General features: G+C 37.0%; 1 protein-coding gene across 2 annotated transcripts; it reads right to left on the minus strand.

Annotated features, from left to right (window-relative positions):
* Positions 1 to 4,191: 4,191 nt before the first annotated feature.
* AMPKalpha (AMP-activated protein kinase alpha subunit) lies at positions 4,192 to 23,197 on the minus strand. 2 transcript variants are annotated; one of them, XM_089645540.1, is made up of 6 exons: positions 22,564 to 23,197; positions 21,000 to 21,299; positions 17,544 to 17,739; positions 16,081 to 16,219; positions 9,293 to 9,412; positions 4,192 to 6,754 (listed from the first exon to the last, which is right to left on the minus strand). In XM_089645540.1, exons 1-6 carry the CDS (start codon positions 23,116 to 23,118, stop codon positions 6,499 to 6,501), a joined length of 1,566 nt encoding a protein of 521 aa, XP_089501666.1. In that variant the 5' UTR covers positions 23,119 to 23,197; the 3' UTR covers positions 4,192 to 6,498. The 2 variants fall into 2 exon arrangements, with proteins under 2 accessions (XP_089501666.1, XP_089501665.1); XM_089645539.1 differs by having other exon boundaries at positions 20,991 to 21,299.
* Between the last annotated feature and the right edge of the window lie 1,860 nt (positions 23,198 to 25,057).

Here is a 25,057-nt window from a genome sequence, read left to right on the forward strand (position 1 = left end):
TTATTTTTATGTAAGTTAACATTATTTTCAAAAATTTAATGAAGTTAATAATACATTCCAGAGAAATGTATATGTTGCAGCCCAAAACCGGTTTTTAGTTAGAACGCGTTTTCTCTAGTTAAAACTATAGTATAATCTAGTTTTGACTAGTAAGAATGCATAACTAAAAACTGTAACACATACATATAAAAAAGCTCAATAAATAATTTAAAAAATGACCTACCTACATTAAACTTTGCTTATTTGGGACAAAATGTTTGGGCCCAATGTGTTTCAATGAAGCGGAATAGACTGTATTAAAAAAAAAAAAATTGTCATCATTACAAGGAAGGAAAGACAGAAAATCTATACTATAATATACAATCTCGAGTATTGTGGAATTAATTACAATAACGAAATTCTAGCAAAGTAAAAGCAAATATTTACTTGCATTTAAAGTTGAGTGGTAAAAAAAGATTCTCAACGACGAATTGGCCACCGTACTGACCCAACCGAATTTGTGGCTGTACTGAGATGACGATGGACTGGCTCAACCAAACTTGGGTCATGATCTAGCGGAGGGGGGTGTAACTAGAGAGTAGATGCCCCTCTCTCGGCACTCTGGATAGGAATGTGCACGAAAATTAAAAAAAACGGGCAACTACCGCCATAGCGAGCGGATGAAGGTTAAAAATAAATTCAAATGAAAAAAAAGCCGGTGTTTGAAGCATATAGGTATAATATATTTTTGAAAGAATCACATTGGCTTTGAACATGGGACTGAACCCTACACGGCCTAAAGGCAGTTGGTTTAAATATCACTCCAAGAAAAATAATATGATTAGAACTTAAAGTGATAAAGAACATAAGTAATAAGTACAATAATTATTGAAAAATGTGTTTTAAATATTTTAAGAATTATTATTGCGTTTAAATAACAAGCGTTGGTTTTAACAATATTTATATAAAATATTTTCACTATTAGCTAGAATATTATTTACAATATCTATAATACAAAAAAGAAACATAAATAATATGGCCATAATAAAATTATCACAAAAGTTTTACATACAGTAGAACCCCGTTAATTCGAAAAAACGCGTAATTCGAAATTTTCGCAAAAAAAATTTCCGCTGAAAAATTTTTTCATACAAATTTTTTTTTAATTCGAAATTTATTTTTGTCCGCACACGAAAATTTGTTCGTGTAATTCGAAAAAATCTGATTTTTGCGAAAATAAATCATAATATTTCATAAATCTGAATCTAAAAGTCAGCCGTGGCGGTAAAACGCCGAAAAATGTATTTTTACGTGGTTATACATCGTCCTAATTAGTATTATTATTTTGTAAATCTGAATCGATTTACACTGGAATGTTGTATTTTTTCAAATTTATTTCGAATATCCGAGTTTAAAGGGCCGAGAAAATACATTTTACGCGGATATATGTCGTAGTTTTACGAGTTTACGCCAAATATCTGCATTTAAAGGGTCGGCCGCGACGAAACTCGGCCGCGTAATTTCGATTTACGCGTAAATATATCGTATTTTTACTAACTTTACTTCGAATATCCGCGTTGAAAAAATACGGCGCGACGGAAATCGGCCGAAAAATTTCGATCCATGCCGAAATATGACATATTTTTACGAATTTACTTCAAATATCTGAACATAAAAGGCCGGCCGCGACGAAAAACTGCCGACAAAATTCGATTTACGCGGAAATATATCATATTTTTACGAATTTATTTTGAATATCTGAATTTGAAGAGCCGGTCGCGACGGAATACGGCCGCGAATTCTCGTTTTACGCGGATATATATCGTATTTTTACGAATTCAAATTCAGATATTTGAAATAAAGGGCCGGCCGCGACAGAAAATTACCGCGAAATCTCGATTTACGCGGAAATATATCGTATTTTTACGAATATCTCAATTTAAAGGGTAGGCCGCGACCGAAATCGGCAGCGAAATCTCGATTTACGCGTAAATATATAGCATTTTTATGATTTTTTTTCGAATATCTGAATTTGAAGAGCCGGCCGCGACAGAATACGGCCGCGAATCCTCGTTTTACGCGGAAATATATCGTATTTTTACGAATTCAAATTCAGATATTTGAAATAAAGGGCCAGCCGCGACAGAAAAATACCGCGAAATCTCGATTTACGCGGAAATATATCGTATTTTTACGAATATCTCAATTTAAAGGGTAGGCCGCGACCGAAATCGGCAGCGAAATCTCGATTTACGGCGTATTTTTTTTTTTTTTTTTTCATAAAATTTCGAATTACGTGGGAATTCGTTAATTCGAAATTTGATTTTTGATGTCCGCTGGATTTCGAATTAACGAGGTTCTACTGTAGTTGTGACAACGATTAATTAGAATAAAAATAATAACTCCTTTTGAACACATTGCTGTTCGTTATCTTTGGATATCAGCGTTGTTTATCTTTTTACAACAAAGGGTATTTCACCATCTCCGAGTAGTAATTAGTCAAGTAACTTTAATCGTAGGATTTGCATGGTCAAATCTTTATTGACAGGTAGCGCAACTCAACGATGCAGAAACAGATAATATAAGCTACGGCAAGTAGCCCTAATCGACAGTTTACTCAGAATTGGTGAAACACCCTATAACTCTTTTTAAACTAATGTCTTGAAATAGATGAAATAATCTATTAGTACAGCAGACGTAATACTTGTGTAAATAACTTTCAATTGCACAAGAAATCATTTTTACAAAAGACTGCTACTAAAAGTTTATTTTTATTAGAGACTGCCAATGTTTTTTTTTATGTGATGTGTTATGATTTCAGATTCTACAATTTTTTTTTAACACCGCGCATATTCCCAACTGCCAAAGGCCAGTGGGATTTTGGCATCCCCACTCCACTGTTGGGGTATTATAAATTTGTACAGCGCCCTTGAGGTGATTTTGCACAAGAACGGCGCTATACAAGTCATCCAAATATTATTATTATGTTGTAAGGCTGAATAAAGGGAAAAGAGATGGGAAATTGGAAGGTTCGGAAGTACATGGCTATTCAGATTTGGTCACCAAACACAGCCAATGTCATTTCAAGCAACGTTTCAATTTTGAATGGTGGTCTTTGACCAGGGCGATACTGAGATGCGTACCCATTGTTACAATGCTGTATTTTTAACCTTCATTAGGAAATCAGTACATAGTCTTCCCTAAACGTAGTTTCCTAAACAAAATAAAAAAGTTAATTCTCCACCTTTTAGTATCTACATAGGATACAATAACCAAATATTTATCCCTTAATTCCAATTTAAAAATAAAGGGCAATCCATATAAACTTCTCAAAACCAAAATGATGGTTGAAAAATGAAAATTGAATCCATCCACCCACCAACAGGCAGTGTTGCTGCTACTAATTAATAAACTTACTTATTTATCTATGTAAATAATGAGGAAACTCAGTATGTAATTCCTCACTACAATAATTTAAAATTCTAATAAATAAGACATAGAAATAAGGACTAAGTGTAATCTTGTCCAGAATGGTCCAAATTGTGGATGAAAAATTGATTATTTTATTAAGGAATTTACTAGCCAAACTTCGAAGATAAATGTTTATTCATAATAAGGCTCTGGTAAACGGGGAAATTTTTACAGCAATTTTTTGCTGTCAATATTTCCATATTGTAAAAGATTGCACAAGATTGTTGTGTATTGCCTATTCTTGTTGACATATTGCCCTGTCTTGCCAGTGAGTTCGCTCGGCTACCGATATTACGAGAATATTGCCGGGCAAAATCTATTTCCTTCTAGTTTTGCATCCAAGTTTATATGTACAAGTTATTGCAGGATATTGCGTTTTTATGTTATGAATGTGACTTACATTAGGATTATTCTCTCGCGGTACATGGCAATATTGACGATCAACCCTTGCCCAATAAAACTCTTGACGTGCAAGACAATTGTTTGGCAATAGATAACAACAGACAATTTATATTGCTTGTTTACCAGAGTCTTTACAAAGTTCCACTTGCATTTTGTGTGCATAGTTTTAATACTGTAATAGGAAAAATGGCATCAGTCAATCATAGAAAAAGCTAAAATGCATTTATTTTCTGATTGGTGATTGAATAAAATGTAAACAATCTTTGAAGCTATGCAAAAGATTCACTTTAATATAACTAGTGATTACACAAAAAATTTAAAAAAAAAACAAAACGAATTGCTAAGACGATTTCGCTTGCAGTGGAATAAATATGTGATGTATCAAACGGAAACTGGTATTTTTTAAAACATACGGCCATTAAATCATAGTTCGGCATGCAATGCAATACAACGAATGTGACATGAAAAAAATCAAGGAACTGGATGGAATAATGATGAAAATATTTGATACATATATAATATTCGGTATTCTGTCGATGAACATACCCGGAGAAAATGATTACGAATCGAATGGTATTAAAAGATATCACTTTTGCAGTATTGCACGGCGAATGACTATATTATATTGTGTGGGAGTATAGCAGCATAATAAATATAAAGATAATGTTATTTATATTATTTACAAATATGTGCAGTGTTTTTGTACAATAAAGAGGTACGGATTCAAATAAATAATAAATTAATTCATCATGATAAAAAACAATTAGGTTAGGTTACGGTACACCTACCATTGAAAAATAAGTGAATTTATCATCTTGCAAAAAATTTTTGGAAGTCAGATTCAATCATCAGATTTGTTATTGGAACTTCTAGAAAAATGTCTTGAAGATAATTATGTACATTTGCGAAGTGGGCACAAAAACCATTCAGAAAAAGCTTAAAATCTGATCTTCTTCCGGGTTAACATGCTAAAATATTGGCAAGAATACTAACAAATTCTCTCCCAACATTCCTCCATCTTTCTCTCACTGTCATACCGTATTATTATTAGGGATGAAATAGACACCTGGCTCTTGGCAGTGCAACTGTTTATACACATAACAGAATATTGCGAGTTAACCCGGAAGACGGTGAACATGCAGGTGGTGTTGTCATGACAAATGAATTCTTGACTTGTTTACAGATGAAACTATTTCTAAAGGGACTTATTCAAAATATACAATAATATTTTGAAGAGATCTTCGACACCTTCAGAAATAATCCTTTGTGTAACATAAAGCTCTAATTGCTCTAATAGGACGGTAAGTGCCGAATCCAAAAGTTTACATTACTTTTCTTTTAGATAAATTGATTATTGACTATTTTTTTATACCAAAGTTTTATTCCTTAGGTTAAGGAACTATACACTATCTGTATATATGTGAGTGTCCGGATGTGGGTTTGATTTTTAAACCAATCTAGTTTTATGAGATTGATGAAATTTTGCACACCCGGTTAAAACCACTCCGACCACTTTTTCCCACCCCTTAAAGCAGAATTTTGATACTTCTTGATGAAATTTTGCACACCTGACACAAGACAAATGAGGAAAATTACTGTCAATATCTTTTGAAAAACTTTACGTAAAGCCGGGGTTGTCGGCTAGTTGTTTAAAAATGTACACCATATCATATTTTACAAAAACAACTGAAAATCTTAAATAACCCATTCTCTGCAGACCCCAAATAATGCACAGACAATTCACGCCTTTTGCGCAAGTGCACCACTATTAAAGTGCCTTATGCATTAATTTTATCCCATATAAAGGCATACCGCTGATAGCTCCGTTGTAACAGCTCTCTCTTTCTCATAAATGAGGCATCTTACAGAAAGAGAGGTTGTTTTTTAGATGAATACCATACAATAGTTCCAAATGTCCAGAGCCAGTGGGACTATGGCATCTCCAATTGGGGTATGCTGTGCGGCTGAAGGTATTATAGGAAAAGGAAAAGTGTATAAGTATCTGGCTATTGAGATCTGGTCTCCAAAAAACGGCTAAAGCCTAAACAGGGACAGCCGCCGCGGGAAACATTCATTAGATAACCAACACCTTTGCCATTATTATAGAATACAGGATTTTACTTGTTCACCCCAAGTGCTTTGTCAGGGGTGGCCCGGGGCACGTCTGACCACCAACTGTGGTGGGCCGTATCGGGAGAGGCCAGTTGTGGGGACCCTTTGTCCTCACCAGCCAGACACTCTCGACCCATCACCTTGCACTGCAGTGGGAGGGATGAATTCATATTCACTCCCAGACAAACCGAGCCCCAGATTACAACCTACCTCTTGTACATTTTTCTCCCCAGAACTTCCTGTCCTTCCGTTCCTTGAAGACTCTCCACACAGCAACCCGAAAGATGACCATAGGCCTTGAATGGATTATGTATTGCCCATAGGATTCTGAATGGTGGTCTATCACCAGTGCAATACTGAGAGTATCTACCACTCACTAACTAATGTTACAATGGAGCTCTCAGTGGCAGGACCACACATTGAGAAAATGGTGAAAAACTATTAGTATAAAACGGTTATCACAAAATAAACCATTAGAACCAGCACTTACTATCATTCGACCGCGTCAAAAATAAACTAACCATCATTGTAAGCCTATCGGGCAAGCTGCACGATAAGCGCAGAGCACATTTCAAAGAACTCCATGGTGTGGTGTCCCACGTTGATGAGGGCGGCGGGGCTGATGTTTGCTGTGACGGGCGGGTACACGGGGCTGGGACACAGATCCTCGTCCTCCGGCTCCTCGCCCGACAGAGACTTGAAGTCCAGCAGGTAGGACTTGTAGTCCACCTGGTAAAGCTGCAGGGACATCTTCACGAATTTGCCGGTTGTTTTGTTGCGATTTCGCACCCTGGAATTAAGATTAACAAAACATGTTAAAATGAAACTGAACCCTTAAGCGGAAAATAACACTGCTTTTGTGGCAGATCTATTCAAATTCCGCGCTTTTTGCTTTCACAGCAAAAATCGTTTTAATATCTCAACAACAGATGGCAGCACAAGGTGTATGGCCGGTAGCGCGCTCTTTCCCGTACAACGGTAGTCAAGACAAGTCGGCCATTATATTTGGCATTTTCATATATCTGCTAACATGTCTGAAATTTTTTAATTTCATAGATATATGTTTGTTAAATGAAAAAATATTGATTTAGGAAAAACAGCATTATTTTTTTTCTTCTTTTATTTTACGTATTTTGTACTCAAAACTTATGAATTGATTTATGTGATTAAAATACATAGAACGTGTCGTCTATTAATTGAAATATCTTATTACTACACATAAATTTATTTTACTTTACTATACATGCTCACTGCAGTCAGTCGAATTGGCAACCAACTGTCATCTGAGCGAAATGTGACCAGTGGTGTCCCTCAAGGATCAGTTCTCGGTCCAGTTCTGTTTATTTTGTACATCACGTACCTGCATACTATAATAAAATCAGACTCCAGCTGCTTTGCAGATGATACAAAATTCTTTGCCAACCCACACACTCATCACAACCAACTGCAAAACGATTTAAACGAAATATATCAATGGACAAATGATTGGCTTCTAAAACTCAATGTCGAAAAATGCACTGTCCTACATGTTGGAAAAACTAACCCTACACTTGCCTACAAACTTAATGGAACACCTCTAAAAGCAGTGACATTACAACAAGACTTAGGAGTTACCATATCACAGGACTTGAAATGGGAACCACACATCGCTGGAATTGTGAAAAGAGCAAATTCACTAACATATCTAATCAGGAAAACCTTCCTTGACCTAACACCGGACATGATGTTAAAAATATATAAAACATATGTGCGACCTCTCCTGGAATATGCTTTCCAAATATGGAGTCCTTACTTCGCAAAGGATATAAATCTGTTAGAGAGAGTACAGAGACGTTTCACTAAAATATCAAGAGCTCTGAAAGATCTATGATACGAAGATAGACTCAAGGAACTAAGATTACCAACCTTACAAGAAAGAAGAGAAAGGGGCGACTTGATCGAGACTTTCAAAATTTTATCTGGACATTACAGTTGCCCTAGCATCCAAGAAATCTTCACTACTAATAAAATAAATCTCCGTGGACACTCAAAAAAAATTACCAAAACGCCTTTTGCATCTAATCCTAGAAAACACTTCCTTCCAAATAGAGTAGTGGATGCTTGGAACAAACTCCCACAACATGTCATCGATGCAACAAATATAAATCAATTCAAAGCTCTATTGGATTCACATTTGGAGAGAAGAAAGAACTTAGTTCAAACTTAAAACAACTCAATTACTGTCAAACTTGTTGTGAAATCAGATATGAGCGCATCAGCAGAATGCTGCCTGCTCATTACATAATAATAATAATAATAAAATGACATCTTTAACAGCCATATCTTAGAACTCACTTTTTCCCAGAACTATACTTAAGGCGATGCCATACGTAGTAATGCAAAATCATGTGTTTTTGGTTTTAAAATTTGGTCACCTAGAAATGTTTCAGATGCTTTAATTAAATACTGCGAGTAGAATACATATTGGCCTTTGAAATAATCGAGTATTTTTTAGATAAGTCTTTTTATAAGCCCAGAAAAAAATAATGTATAAGGCCTATGAAAACTGCTTTAAAGTTCAAAATCTCCCACCTACAAACCCATTTTCGGTTATAATTTTGTTGTATAATGTGGCAAATTAAGTTATTTATAAGATGATCGAAAAAAAATTAAATATTTATGCCTGAACATCCACAAAATAAAATAAAAGGCACTTTTTGGCCATGTTTTTCTACTCCAATCAACTCAACTGTTTAATAATGATTTTGCATTGACCATCGAAATTTTCAACGACACTTACAGACAGTTCAGCAACTATCTTTTGATGTATGTCACAAATAATAAAAGTGCCCCCATGACCTTTTAAACTTACATGTAACTCAAATTTGTGATCTTCTCCGCAATATATTGGTGCATAACCATTTTATGCAGAACATGAATAATAAATAAATAAATAGCGCTGTTTTTTTTCACATAGGGGCTTAATTACATAATTAGATTTTCTTCCATTAGGAAATATCGATAATTTTAGTGGCTTATTTTTTCATGGAGTAACACAACTGAATCTCTCACTCTGACATTGTAACCTTATTTAGGGGAGAATCAAGCTAACAATAATTAATAATTGGTATTTTTATGCATTCCTTTGCTAATGTCAAACTTTTGTTAACAACTGACCAATATGAGAAGGCTGCTTATTTCAAATTTTCGAAGAAACTAAAACAGGGAAAGATTAAAGGTCATTAAATATAATGGTACGCATTGTTTTATCAACGAGTCATTTAATAATACATATAACTACACATAATCTAAACAAATTATTACATTAAATAGTGAAGAGATAACTCACCGAACGTGATAAGGATTTATAACTTTCCATTCGTAGTCTAGCGCCTTCATGGCTCTGTACACCTCCAGCATGATGTCGTTTGGTTTGCTCTGAGACCTGATCCCGAGGTGCCACTTTGCCCTATTAGAGAACAAGGAACAATATTATTATTATTGTCATTTTGGTAAATATCCATCCAATATGCACAAATTATTTAAAAAAAAAACACTAACATATGTTTTTTCTTCTTTAACCAAACCTAAACTTACAAAATAGATTCATAGTTTCTTATTTTGGATTTTATTACAAAGGAAAGAAAAATGTCACGTCACATCGATAGTAAGATGACCGCAGAGTGAACACGACAAATTTGTCAAATATTAAGTAAAATGCTCTATTTTGCTTATCAGTAAATTGAAATAATTGTTCCTCACTATAATTAAACTGTGTTTCTTAAATAATTAGCGCGTATTAAAGAGGAGGGCGCCTTTGCACATTTATCATTATTTTTTATTGTGCTTAACAATTATTGCACAATCTTACGGTGATTGATGAGCCTGCTGGGTAGGATGCTTGACTAGCTATCGAATAGATTGAGTAAATAAGAAAAAATACTTGATACAGTGAAACTCTCTCATAAGGTTTTCCATGGAACCGGAAAAATAATATGTATGTGGGATACATTGGGAATTTTTAAGATTCAGCCTAACAAGGGACCGAGAGAGAATGAATTCCTAAGCATAAAAACTTCTTATTTGCTAACCTTGCGGGATTCACTGCATAATGCATTTGAGTGTGTTCAACTAAAATTGCATTATTTGGGCAATACAAATTAACATCTTACATTGAAAGAATACACAAATTTTGTGTGGAGGCCGATAGACATATCTCATCTTATTCTCGATATGATCAATTATCATTAATTAGAAACACATTGAAGTATTGCCCAAATAAAGTATTTTGTGTAAATATGTAGGTTTCTTTATAGCGAGTTGTGATTCAAACCCAGGGAGAAGGTTAGGTTACAAAATTAGGGGCTGTAAATGACTTTTGTTGGGCTTCACTCTTATCTTCGTTAAAATAATGTGAGTTTTATTTCTTAGCACTAGACAAAGATAGTTTTACAACTGATGTAATAAGTAATGGGGAACGGAGACGATCAATGCCAATTATTGTCGATGGGCTTACATCATTGACAATGTGCATTGAAGTGCGATTGACGGAACTTCAATCAACCTAAATACATTGATAATCTGTTGATTTTACTTTCCATAACTCTGGGCAATCACAATATAATGTAATATAATAAGTAAAACAAAATCTCGTTCCGCGATGTAACTGAATTCCAAAGGGCTCTACAGAGAGAGCAATTGAACGAACGATTGTCAATTGTTCGTTCAACAAACAATAATTTCGATGCATCTATGCGCTCAATCAAAATACACATGATTCCCCCCATCAGTGGGAAGTTTCAATAGTCAGTGTGTGAGCCTCAGTGGAAGCCTCCCAGAGGCAGACTGTGGAAGAGGTGGAAGAGAATTGGAACAAATGGCTGGAGGCAAATAGCGAGGAACCGCAGCCAGTGGAGATCATTTATGAAAGAGAATAGCACCGTGATAATGATATTGATCATCTCAGGGGTGCAAGGATAAATAAAGTGATGAATGTGTAAGAGCCTCAGTGGAAGCCTCCCAGAAGCAGACTGTGGAAGAGGTGGAAGAGAATTGGAACAAATGGCTGGAGGCAAATAGCGAGGAACCGCAGCCAGTGGAGATCATTTATGAAAGAGAATAGCACCGTGATAATGATATTGATCATCTCAGGGGTGCAAGGATAAATAAAGTGATGAATGTGTAAGAGCCTCAGTGGAAGCCTCCCAGAAGCAGACTGTGGAAGAGGTGGAAGAGAATTGGAACAAATGGCTGGTGGCAAATAGCGAGGAACCGCAGCCAGTGGAGATCATTTATGAAAGAGAATAGCACCGTGATAATGATATTGATCATCTCAGGGGTGCAAGGATAAATAAAGTGATGAATGTGTAAGAGCCTCAGTGGAAGCCTCCCAGAAGCAGACTGTGGAAGAGGTGGAAGAGAATTGGAACAAATGGCTGGAGGCAAATAGCGAGGAACCGCAGCCAGTGGAGATCATTTATGAAAGAGAATAGCACCGTGATAATGATATTGATCATCTCAGGGGTGCAAGGATAAATAAAGTGATGAATGTGTAAGAGCCTCAGTGGAAGCCTCCCAGAAGCAGACTGTGGAAGAGGTGGAAGAGAATTGGAACAAATGGCTGGAGGCAAATAGCGAGGAACCGCAGCCAGTGGAGATCATTTATGAAAGAGAATAGCACCGTGATAATGATATTGATCATCTCAGGGGTGCAAGGATAAATAAAGTGATGAATGTGTAAGAGCCTCAGTGGAAGCCTCCCAGAAGCAGACTGTGGAAGAGGTGGAAGAGAATTGGAACAAATGGCTGGTGGCAAATAGCGAGGAACCGCAGCCAGTGGAGATCATTTATGAAAGAGAATAGCACCGTGATAATGATATTGATCATCTCAGGGGTGCAAGGATAAATAAAGTGATGAATGTGTAAGAGCCTCAGTGGAAGCCTCCCAGAAGCAGACTGTGGAAGAGGTGGAAGAGAATTGGAACAAATGGCTGGAGGCAAATAGCGAGGAACCGCAGCCAGTGGAGATCATTTATGAAAGAGAATAGCACCGTGATAATGATATTGATCATCTCAGGGGTGCAAGGATAAATAAAGTGATGAATGTGTAAGAGCCTCAGTGGAAGCCTCCCAGAAGCAGACTGTGGAAGAGGTGGAAGAGAATTGGAACAAATGGCTGGAGGCAAATAGTGAGGAACCGCAGCCAGTGGAGATCATTTATGAAAGAGAATAGCACCGTGATAATGATATTGATCATCTCAGGGGTGCAAGGATAAATAAAGTGATGAATGTGTAAGAGCCTCAGTGGAAGCCTCCCAGAAGCAGACTGTGGAAGAGGTGGAAGAGAATTGGAACAAATGGCTGGAGGCAAATAGCGAGGAACCGCAGCCAGTGGAGATCATTTATGAAAGAGAATAGCACCGTGATAATGATATTGATCATCTCAGGGGTGCAAGGATAAATAAAGTGATGAATGTGTAAGAGCCTCAGTGGAAGCCTCCCAGAAGCAGACTGTGGAAGAGGTGGAAGAGAATTGGAACAAATGGCTGGTGGCAAATAGCGAGGAACCGCAGCCAGTGGAGATCATTTATGAAAGAGAATAGCACCGTGATAATGATATTGATCATCTCAGGGGTGCAAGGATAAATAAAGTGATGAATGTGTAAGAGCCTCAGTGGAAGCCTCCCAGAAGCAGACTGTGGAAGAGGTGGAAGAGAATTGGAACAAATGGCTGGAGGCAAATAGCGAGGAACCGCAGCCAGTGGAGATCATTTATGAAAGAGAATAGCACCGTGATAATGATATTGATCATCTCAGGGGTGCAAGGATAAATAAAGTGATGAATGTGTAAGAGCCTCAGTGGAAGCCTCCCAGAAGCAGACTGTGGAAGAGGTGGAAGAGAAATGGAACAAATGGCTGGAGGCAAATAGCGAGGAACCGCAGCCAGTGGAGATCATTTATGAAAGAGAATAGCACCGTGATAATGATATTGATCATCTCAGGGGTGCAAGGATAAATAAAGTGATGAATGTGTAAGAGCCTCAGTGGAAGCCTCCCAGAAGCAGACTGTGGAAGAGGTGGAAGAGAATTGGAACAAATGGCTGGAGGCAAATAGCGAGGAACCGCAGCCAGTGGAGATCATTTATGAAAGAGAATAGCACCGTGATAATGATATTGATCATCTCAGGGGTGCAAGGATAAATAAAGTGATGAATGTGTAAGAGCCTCAGTGGAAGCCTCCCAGAAGCAGACTGTGGAAGAGGTGGAAGAGAATTGGAACAAATGGCTGGAGGCAAATAGCGAGGAACCGCAGCCAGTGGAGATCATTTATGAAAGAGAATAGCACCGTGATAATGATATTGATCATCTCAGGGGTGCAAGGATAAATAAAGTGATGAATGTGTAAGAGCCTCAGTGGAAGCCTCCCAGAAGCAGACTGTGGAAGAGGTGGAAGAGAATTGGAACAAATGGCTGGAGGCAAATAGCGAGGAACCGCAGCCAGTGGAGATCATTTATGAAAGAGAATAGCACCGTGATAATGATATTGATCATCTCAGGGGTGCAAGGATAAATAAAGTGATGAATGTGTAAGAGCCTCAGTGGAAGCCTCCCAGAAGCAGACTGTGGAAGAGGTGGAAGAGAATTGGAACAAATGGCTGGAGGCAAATAGCGAGGAACCGCAGCCAGTGGAGATCATTTATGAAAGAGAATAGCACCGTGATAATGATATTGATCATCTCAGGGGTGCAAGGATAAATAAAGTGATGAATGTGTAAGAGCCTCAGTGGAAGCCTCCCAGAAGCAGACTGTGGAAGAGGTGGAAGAGAATTGGAACAAATGGCTGGAGGCAAATAGCGAGGAACCGCAGCCAGTGGAGATCATTTATGAAAGAGAATAGCACCGTGATAATGATATTGATCATCTCAGGGGTGCAAGGATAAATAAAGTGATGAATGTGTAAGAGCCTCAGTGGAAGCCTCCCAGAAGCAGACTGTGGAAGAGGTGGAAGAGAATTGGAACAAATGGCTGGAGGCAAATAGCGAGGAACCGCAGCCAGTGGAGATCATTTATGAAAGAGAATAGCACCGTGATAATGATATTGATCATCTCAGGGGTGCAAGGATAAATAAAGTGATGAATGTGTAAGAGCCTCAGTGGAAGCCTCCCAGAAGCAGACTGTGGAAGAGGTGGAAGAGAATTGGAACAAATGGCTGGAGGCAAATAGCGAGGAACCGCAGCCAGTGGAGATCATTTATGAAAGAGAATAGCACCGTGATAATGATATTGATCATCTCAGGGGTGCAAGGATAAATAAAGTGATGAATGTGTAAGAGCCTCAGTGGAAGCCTCCCAGAAGCAGACTGTGGAAGAGGTGGAAGAGAATTGGAACAAATGGCTGGAGGCAAATAGCGAGGAACCGCAGCCAGTGGAGATCATTTATGAAAGAGAATAGCACCGTGATAATGATATTGATCATCTCAGGGGTGCAAGGATAAATAAAGTGATGAATGTGTAAGAGCCTCAGTGGAAGCCTCCCAGAAGCAGACTGTGGAAGAGGTGGAAGAGAATTGGAACAAATGGCTGGAGGCAAATAGCGAGGAACCGCAGCCAGTGGAGATCATTTATGAAAGAGAATAGCACCGTGATAATGATATTGATCATCTCAGGGGTGCAAGGATAAATAAAGTGATGAATGTGTAAGAGCCTCAGTGGAAGCCTCCCAGAAGCAGACTGTGGAAGAGGTGGAAGAGAATTGGAACAAATGGCTGGAGGCAAATAGCGAGGAACCGCAGCCAGTGGAGATCATTTATGAAAGAGAATAGCACCGTGATAATGATATTGATCATCTCAGGGGTGCAAGGATAAATAAAGTGATGAATGTGTAAGAGCCTCAGTGGAAGCCTCCCAGAAGCAGACTGTGGAAGAGGTGGAAGAGAATTGGAACAAATGGCTGGAGGCAAATAGCGAGGAACCGCAGCCAGTGGAGATCATTTATGAAAGAGAATAGCACCGTGATAATGATATTGATCATCTCAGGGGTGCAAGGATAAATAAAGTGATGAATGTGTAAGAGCCTCAGTGGAAGCCTCCCAGAAGCAGACTGTGGAAGAGGTGGAAGAGAATTGGAACAAATGGCTGGAGGCAAATAGCGAGGAACCGCAGCCAGTGGAGATCATTTATGAAAGAGAATAGCACCGTGATAATGATATTGATCATCTCAGGGGTGCAAGGATAAATAAAGTGATGAATGTGTAAGAGCCTCAGTGGAAGCCTCCCAGAAGCAGACTGTGGAAGAGGTGGAAGAGAATTGGAACAAATGGCTGGAGGCAAATAGCGAGGAACCGCAGCCAGTGGAGATCATTTATGAAAGAGAATAGCACCGTGATAATGATATTAATCATCTCAGGGGTGCAAGGATAAATAAAGTGATGAATGTGTAAGAGCCTCAGTGGAAGCCTCCCAGAGGCAGACTGTGGAAGAGGTGGAAGAGAATTGGAACAAATGGCTGGAGGCAAATAGCGAGGAACCGCAGCCAGTGGAGATCATTTATGAAAGAGAATAGCACCGTGATAATGAAATAATCCAAAACAAAGCCAACTACGCAAAAGTTGTTCAGAAAAATCACCGTGATACAACTAATAAAGGTGCGATTTTGTTTGGCCGCCATTTTGGTTTGGATGACATTTGTCAGTTGGCATTTGACAGTTGTAGAGAGGTCGATTTATTATGGAGCATCTAACACCGCAACAACATGTTGAAATTATTAAAACATTAAAAAATTGTTCAATTGTGAAAGAGGAGAAAATTGTGACTAACTGAATAATGTTAAAAAAAGTGCCGATATCGACTGGCCTCCACGAGCCCCTGATTTGACCCCTCCTGATTTCTTCCTAGGAGGGTACTAGAAGGAAAAGGTGTACACCAATAAACCAACCACGACCTCGATGCTTAAGGACAACATTAGAAACGAATAATCAATCAATAAAATATAAATTATAAAATTAAATTTAAGTTATTAAAAAAAAATATTGACCCAGAACATAAAACGCACCCTGTATTTGATTTCATAAGATAACTGCGCTAAAATAGGTTTTGTGATTGAGTATTATATTACAAAGAAAACAGGTGACATCTGACCTCTTTACGGGTGTTCCTTTCTGCCCTCTGTCGTAGTTGTATGTGGACTGGATGACCTTTTCTCGCAGCGGGGCTATGCGCTCCGGGTGGGGCTTGTTGCCCGCCTCCACGGGGCTGTGCACAGCGGCCGGGGGGCTTCCTAGACACGGATTAGGTTTCAGGTTAGGTTTACATTCACACTAATTAGGCAGAAAGATGAAATGGTGTAATAATTCTGGACACTTTGATGAACTACAATCCAAATGGAATAATTGTAGCTTGAACGCAAGGATTTTAAATTCCTTTTTTGTGAATTTACTTTTGGCCTCAACTATTTTTAAACTTTAAAAACCCTCTAAATATTTTATTTAATTTTAATAACTAATAACTTCCCTGAATCCTTCACACAATCAGATTAAATTTTGAAAAGACACTTAAATTCAAAGCAAATCCGAGTTCCAGAGATCATTGAGCCAGTTTACGTAGGACACACGCTTTTTTTTTTTTTTTTTTTTTTTTTTTTTTTTTTTTTTTTTTTCCTTTATTTTTATTTTTGTTGTATTATTTTTTTCTATTATTTTATACAATTCTTTTATTTTACATAATTATAACTTCACATTTCTCATAAATTTAATTATTTCTTCTAATGCTGTCTTACGTAAAATCACAAGGAGGAAATCCGTAATTGGTTTTATTTTGGCTATTTTACTTATGTACAATCTGTAAAAATGTAAACTGTTGATTTTCCCAAAAATGAATAAATAAATAAATAACCAAAATTAGTATTGATTAGTACATTATTTCAACATGCTCTTCTGTCTTGTTCAGGGTGGATCAATGCAAAACGAACTCTAAGCAGAATTCTTGCCTGAACAGACTAACTGCGAACTTACCAAATACAAGAGGTCCATAAAATAATATTTCTCTAATGGTTTGTGAATAATGTTATGCCTCTATTGTTTATATTTCTGTTATGATTTGAGTTATATCTGCAACCTCTCTCCATGGCTATAAATGTTTTGTTTTATAAATTTTTCGTTTTATATAATCTTTGGCTTTGTATAAATTTTTGAATTCATATTCCTTTCTTACAGCGCTCTTGAGGTGATTTTGCACAAAAACGGCGCTATACAAGTTATCCAATTATTATTATTATTACAAATTTAATTTACTTATTCCTTATTATGGCATCTCAGTAGAGGTATAGTCATAAGGAAGAAATCCATAATTGGTTTTATTTTGGCTATATAATACTTATGTACAAACTGAAATAATGTAAACTGTCAATTTCACGAAAATTAATAAATAATTAACAAATCAAAGTTTGCACCAACAAATCGAAATTAAGAGGTTTTTATCGCAGTCTACGGGCAGGGACACACAAGATGATCATCTATAAAAATGGTTGGAAACAAGCGAATAGAGCATTGCTCAACAAACCACTTGGCTGATCGGTGCCTAGTCTATAAGTATAGTTTATTTACCCGCATTGTAGAAATCTTTCATGTCCGCCTTGGCAGCTTCATCGGCTATTCTCTTATTGTCTATGATCAGGTGATACGCAATCCCCAGCTGATCATGCGGGTCTCCACTGAGCAGTGCGCTGTGGACCTCACAGTCCTTAACTCCAAACTTATCGCAGACCTCCTCAATGGCCTCTGTGTCTATGATACTGCTGTCCTAGAAACGCAACAATCATGTAATACCAACATAACCAAAGTATTCGAAATAATAAGATATTGATAAAACAAAGCATTTTTAAGTGAGCTTATTGTACAAATCAATTAATTGCTAGCGTTAAATTATATAAATATAGTTTATTCAAGCTTAATTTAGCATTAACGGTCTCTCACACTAGAGACAAATTCTTATTAATGTAGTACGAAAGTTGAGATTCAATCGAAAATCTAAGCAAAAAATTGCTGCAGAATCAAAAATGCAGCTCTGTTACCTTAACCCTTCAGGCCTCTGGCATATTCTGCCAGACAGTCGGAATATTTCCTTTTCGCAATAAAATCCAAATATATGTATTCTGAACATTTTAGTATTTGAAAAAACAAATAATTTTTGATATTTTAAAACTTTGAATGAAACAAAAAAAAACATAAAGTTTTAAAAACTGCTCATCTTACGTTTTTTGTAACTAAAATGACTGAGAACGAAAAAAAAGAAGAAAAACACACATTTTATTAGACAGATGTATTATGAACATTATCGTAGTAGTTTTTGCCGTTTCATATAAAAACAATAAAAAATTCACAAAATTTCATAAATATTTCTCAAATTGCGGTCGGAAACTTTGGATTCATAGAGGTGCACATTTTAATTCTTCTTTGGTAAACTTCTAGATTTGAATATAAAGCATGGTGTTTTCTCTTTCTAACACCGTTTAGATCATATTTCTTACCATAATAGTAAGGGAGACACAACAATTTCTATGAGAGCTATAGCTGACGGCCGGCATAGTCCAGTGGTAACGCTTTGGACTGCCATTCCGAAGGTCGCGGGTTCGAACCCGGCGTGCGCAAATAAATTTTATTTGATTAATTTGTGTTATTTCACAATTAATTAATTAAAATAATATATAGTATATTTGCGGCACATTCCAGAGTGCAAGATACTACCAGTATCGCCCTGGTGTAAGACCACCATTCAGAATTGAAACGTTGCTGCAAATGGCTTTAGCCGTGTTTAGTGACTAGATCTGAATAGTTAGGTACTTCCCCACCTTCCTCTTTCCCTTCCCCACTTACCTTCAGCCTCACAACACCCCCCAATTGGGGATGCCATAGTCTCACTGGCTCCAGACGGGAGCGGTTGGGACTCTTGTGAGGTATTCACTATAAAAAAAAACAAAAAAAAAAACAAAAAAAAATATGAGCTGTTCCCAAAAGTGAACAAATTAGCCAGAAAAACACAAATAAATTTTTCCATTGATTTTCATGTTTTAAATTCAAATTTATGTTCGCTAAATACATTAGAATAATGAACTAGGCCTAGGGACAAACGAATACATACTGTTGATTCTTAACGTTCGGAAAGTCACCTTCCAAAAAAAATTATGAAACGGACACCTTAATTAAATTGCATCAAATGTAGATCTCAGTAAAAAAAAGGTCTGAATTATCTAAAGTGAGTGCACAAAGTATGTCTACAGCTTAAAATCATATTAAAATCTCTCCTCCCAAACCACTTTTAACTATTAATGGCCCCACAAGTGACATAGATATTCGATTGAATCTCAGGATTTGTAATACTTTTATGTGAATTTATTCGCTAGTATAATGGATGGTTAAAGGGAAGGACAATTGATAATATTTATGCTGTAGGATCCAGATGATTTAAAACATGGGCAAAAAATATTTAAAAAATTGTTTTGATTTTTTGAACCAAGTTTTTTCCTTACTACGCTCTTTCACAAAGGGCCTGAACCCTTGTGAAAGATTGATCGAATTCGCCTTTGCTGAGGAGGGAGTGAACCCTGGACCGCTGTGTAAGGGGCAAGCGCACATCCTTGCAGCCACCAACCCGTCAAACCTTAACCTTTGCTAAACCATATAAAATTATCGATTATTCAAAGAGATTTTTAACAGCGTGACAATGTCCAAGCACCAGAAGAGCGTTCAGCCGGTTAAAAGGCCACCATTTTAGGTATTATTATTTAAGCAACAGCTATTAGATAACACGTCTTATTACACCAGTTAATATAATTTATAGAGGTCGTAGAGTATGAACAGCCTCATCAACGTATTAACACTAGGGGTCGAGGTTACCAATAAAATTGTCCACAAATGAGTTACTATATTTGGCTTCAAATGCACAACTCCACTGTGGCTAACGTGGCTTGGCATATCTAATGCTAATACCGACAAGTTAAGCCATCCGTTTGCATGAGTTACCCTCGGCTAATCGTTTTAAGCTACAATACGTATTAGGTTATTCCTTTTTAAAGACGGTAAACAAAATAAAACACAATAAATACAATACTTTTGGATTCTGTGAAGCGGCATCTTTTGCGATCGTTTTCACAAACATTAGCTTAAACATTCCAAATGGGGCCGTTCCCGTCCACTTTTTTGTTCGCAAACGCGATTTTTGATCTCCACGCGGGTGAAATGGGGAAAGCCGGGGAGGGGATTATTCATTTTTGACAACCATTGGTATGTGTTTATACAAACGGAAGAAGTTTTATTTCTGTAGCTATAATACATAAAATACTAAAAAATAAATAGAAGAGTAACTCAGGACAGTTTTTGAGCGAGTCCAAAATTTCAGGTCAGTTTTGCAAGTCCAAAAAAGTGGACTATGATGATTTAAGGGTTTTCCGCGTAGGTCCACTTTTGTGGTCCAGGGCAAACTAGTGGTTATGTACAATCATGAAGTTTTATTATACATTCCATAATGTTTAAATAAGAATTTTTCACAATAAAGAATACACTGAAGAAAATGCAAAAAGTTAGGCGGGCGCGTTGGAGAATGACGCAGCAGTAATTTTGTTATTATTTTAAAATGGCTGCTCTTTACGAAACGAAAAGCAAGAACTCTTAGCTCATTATTTATTTTGTTGCCAATCAAAAAAGATTTATTTTAGTAAGCTATGAGCATTTTTCACAACGCAAAATCCCATTGAAAGATATTACATTTTGAACATGCCTATCAGCCACAGCGGAGTTCAATAGGCACAATTTTTTTGTGGCCGATAGCTACTTTGAGCACTCAAAGAGTTAAAGAACGTCCCCCGTTACGCCCCTTTCCTACAAACGTTATGGTTTCGATAAATTATTGTTTATTCAGGCTCTAAGCAAAGACCTACAAAGCGAAATAGCCAATAGTTAGGTTAAAGAAGGTCTCGTGGTGGTCAAACATTGCCATGCCGCACTTAAGATTAGCTTAAATCTAATAAATTGAGAAAAACTTAGAAGGATAGATACTTTGAATACCTGCTCGACGGGAGACGGGAAAAGATATTCTGGAAGGTCTTTTTGGAACCAATCGTGTTTCTTTACGTCGTCTATGGATGCCCTTTTCATTGGGTCCACTTGGAGCATCTGACAGAGGAGGCTAACTACGCTCTTGTTCAGGTATTCCGGAATAGGGAATATCCCCGATTTGATTTTTCTAAATAGCGTGGGGACGTGTTCATCATCGAACGGCAGTGTGCCGCAGAGCAAGGCATACAGGATGACACCGCAAGACCACACGTCTACTTCGGGGCCTGCGTAGAGCTTTCCTGAAATAACCTACAAAACAACATTCACATGATTAATCCTTGATACATACTCAACTCCAATTAGAGTCCCGATAAAAGTTTCCGAGGTTAGCGCACTATTCGAATTCAAATTTAAATTAGGGACCACTTTATTAGTTATGATTGGTCCAGGGCGTAGCCCGCAAAACAGTACATATATATTTGAAATGCTACACGGGTTGTAGTCCTGCATTCCTAGGGTCCAAGTTAATTTTAAAAATCTGTGTTTCTAGCGTAAAACAATAATAATTAACATTTAATTGTACAGTATCTTATGATGGGTCAACCAGTTACTATAGCAAGAAAAAAAATTATATACTCGAGCAGTTGGCTGTATGCGTACACATTTACCATATTATTTAATTAATATAATTCCTCCAAATATTAATATGGAAACATATTAACAGCTTACTGCGGTTTAAAGTCAATAGAGTCCACCTAGATCTCGCCTTTTATGCCATATTTTTAGGTTCGAATACGGCACATTATGCATGACAAGCGATCGCTCAAAAGGTTTTTCCAAACTTGCCATAATATGCCAAAAATCGCTCGAGTGGATATGGGGTAAATAAATATATTTACCCCATAATATATGGGGTATATTATATATAATACCCCATATATTATTACTTTTTATAAAATAACACTTGGTTTATTGCATTATTTTACATTTCCGGAAACTGAAATACTTTCTTATCAATATTATCTAGCTAATAAAAATGGTTTTAAAATAAAATAGGCGCATTACCATATATGTTGTGGAATAATGCATCTCTTATTTACCAAAAAGTGTTGGCAATCACATTCACATATTGTGCAATTCTTCCAAGAAAGGCAATTATAGTAACATAAGTCTAATATTCCTTATGGGATTGTGAATAGTTCGAAAATCTAAATCAATGCCCTTGAGGTGTTTTTGCACAAAAACGGCGCTATACAAGTCATCCAAGTATTATTATTATTTTATTATTAATGAAATAACTAAAAAAATATTGTTAATTCAAAAACATGTGACCTTTGTATGTAAAGTCAAGCATCATAATGACTTTCTGACTACTGAAATTGTCCATCGTTTTGCTACTTAAGAAACGATGACAGAACCATGACAGGAATAAACAAAAATAATACCAACACAATATTTTTATTTTGACATCTGACAGGAATCTTATCAGAGCTGTTATGATTTGTTTATAATAAACATTAGGTTATCTGCAAAGGTTTAACTAGTAGAAAAATAGAGTAATTTGGATATTAACCTCAGGCGCGGCATAGTTCGGTGAGCCGCAAGAAGTCCTCAAGAATTCTCCATCCATCATCATGTTAGACAGGCCAAAGTCAGCAATCTTCACATGCATATTGTGGTCTAATAAAAGATTCTCCGGCTTCAAATCTCTGTGTACAATCATGTGGCGATGGCAATAATCTACCCCCGAAATAATCTGCTGGAAAAACCTCCTGGCGTCGATCTCTTGGAGCTTTCCGTGCTTGACTATGTAATCAAAGAGTTCTCCGCCGCTGACATATTCCATTATCATGAAAATGTCGGTCGGGGTTGATATGACCTGGTAGAGTTTAATTATGTGAGGATGTCTGAAGAGTTTTAAGTTTTGGATTTCGCGTCTAATCTTGCCGACGACATCGAGAGATTTTATCTTTTGCCTATTCAGAATCTTGACAGCAACCTTGTGTTTTGTCAACTGGTGCTCGCCGATTTTGACTTTTCCGAAAGTTCCGACGCCCAGAGTAGCTCCGAGGGTGTAGTGACCTATCTTCACGATTGGAGGAACACCTGGAACACTTTTTTCAGCCATTTTTACGAAAGAGATATCTATAAAATTATTTATTTATATTACGGAACAAAACTGTAAACACGCGACGTACGAAAAAACTTATCACATGATTGGTGTTGCCAGATTGCGGCACGTCAGATCCCTGGACCTGGAACAAATAAAAATAATAATATTTTAATACCTGTACCTGACTACAGCTGCAATATTAATGCAATATTGAAAACACAATGGCTCTCCAATCGTGCTTTATTTATACACCAATCTAACGCCAAAATTCACGTAAACGTAATCAATCCGGTTTTCTATTTAATCGATGATTAAATAGAATATTTAAAGCTGTAAATTGTAAAAAAAATTAAATGCATTTCTTCATTGATGTTTGTGGACAGTATTAAGGGTCGAACGAGTAAGCAACGTGCAAGTTCTCATCAGGTTCAATGCTCCTCTATTTTTCTGCGGATTAATCTAAAATGTCTGAAATGAATAAGTGAGTGTGCCACGTTAGGGAATAAATTTAATTCTAAAAATGTTGTCTTGTAGTTTATCACCAAAACAAGATGATTATTTTATTTATTAGAATCTGACAGAACACTGGAAGAAAAAACTTTGTTATCTGGGAAGAACACTAATACCCCTATCACACACGGCGATTTTATTTGATCAAGTCTGTGTTGAATGACACTTGAAAGCTAATTGACAAGTGTGAATAACCTTTCAACAGAATTGATCAACTTTTTATTTGAGCGACGAAAGTTGAAAGCCTACTTTTGTTGTTCAAGTATAAGTCATCGTTCGATTTTCCTGCCGAATTAAAACGTGTAAACATATGTTTCAAGTCGCTTACGATTTTAAGTTCCCTGCGGTCAAAAGTAGACGTTAGACCTCGTTAGACGAGAGTGGTTTATTTATGCGTTAGACGTTCCTAAGGATTGGTTTATTTATTCGTACCTAATACCTACCATCATGGCATCTGTTTCAATGAAAAAAATTATTAATTGTATTTATTGATCTATACCAAAGCCATCCCTATCTTTGGGATCAGAATCAAGAAGTTTAAAAAAATAAGAATGCCCGTGACACTGCAATTAAAAATATTATTTTTTAAATTTTACTGTGACTTAGCAGTTATTATTAAATAACACGCCTCTGAATGTTTAAAAAAATAAAAATAAATTTACTTTCATGACAAATTTTAAGGCATCAACTATTGCAACGAACACTTTTTTTATAAACAATGATATCGATTTTTTTCAAACCAGACTTGAAAAAGAATCCCCGTTGCCAGGTATCTTAGCGTCATTTGTAACTTCGTTTTTGCCGGGACAGCCGCGCGCATAACTATATCCTATTGGATTTTTTCTTGAATCTTAGACAACAGTAGATCAAATTGTTCTTCCGAAATTCGCAAATGATTTTGATAGCTTTCGGTATCTTCTAACGCCATCTCTCTCAAAATAGTTTTAGAAGCACCCAATTCGTTTCTCCTTATAATCCATTTTCTAGCCCACATACGACATTTTTTGCGCTTTTTCATATTTTAAAGTTCGTTCCGTAAGAGGTCCGAAATCATAGAGACGCACGATTAACGGTTAACACATAAAACCGTCTCAACAAAGGAAAATGACCGGGAAGCATGACCGGGCAGGGAGGATCCAGTTACGGTACGCTGGAACTTTTCTCCCAGGGGGATATGGCGGGATGCGAGTAGCAGGAAGCAAAAAGCAGGGAACGAGAAGCAGCAGGAGCTGAAAGCGGCAAGCTAGAAACAGCAAGAAACGTGAAGTGAGAAGCACTGGGAAGCTGGAAACACTGCGTTGGAATCAAGTAACAAGAAGCAGGAAGTAAGAAGTAGCGTAAAGCAGAAAGCAAAAAACCAAGAATCAGTGGAATCGGAAAGCAAAACAGGAAACGGGAAAGAAAAGGCAGAGGGAAGCTGGAAGCGTGTAGCAGAAAGCATGAA

This window comes from Hesperophylax consimilis, chromosome 22 (assembly GCF_061612785.1).
Source record: "Hesperophylax consimilis isolate HC1 chromosome 22, BYU_Hcon_1.0, whole genome shotgun sequence".
Taxonomy (NCBI): Eukaryota; Metazoa; Arthropoda; class Insecta; order Trichoptera; family Limnephilidae; genus Hesperophylax; species Hesperophylax consimilis.

What these genes read in the sequence shown, in the direction of transcription:
- AMPKalpha (XM_089645539.1), bottom strand. Translation starts at nt 23,118, where the DNA reads ATGGCTGAAAAAAGTGTTCCAGGTGTTCCTCCAATCGTGAAGATAGGT. An exon ending in AAAGGAACACCCGTAAAGAG is followed by an intron (nt 9,413 to 16,080) that starts GTCAGATGTCAC and finishes GTTCTCTAATAG; the next exon opens with GGCAAAGTGGCACCTCGGGA. An exon ending in ATAAATCCTTATCACGTTCG is followed by an intron (nt 6,755 to 9,292) that starts GTGAGTTATCTC and finishes TCTTAATTCCAG; the next exon opens with GGTGCGAAATCGCAACAAAA.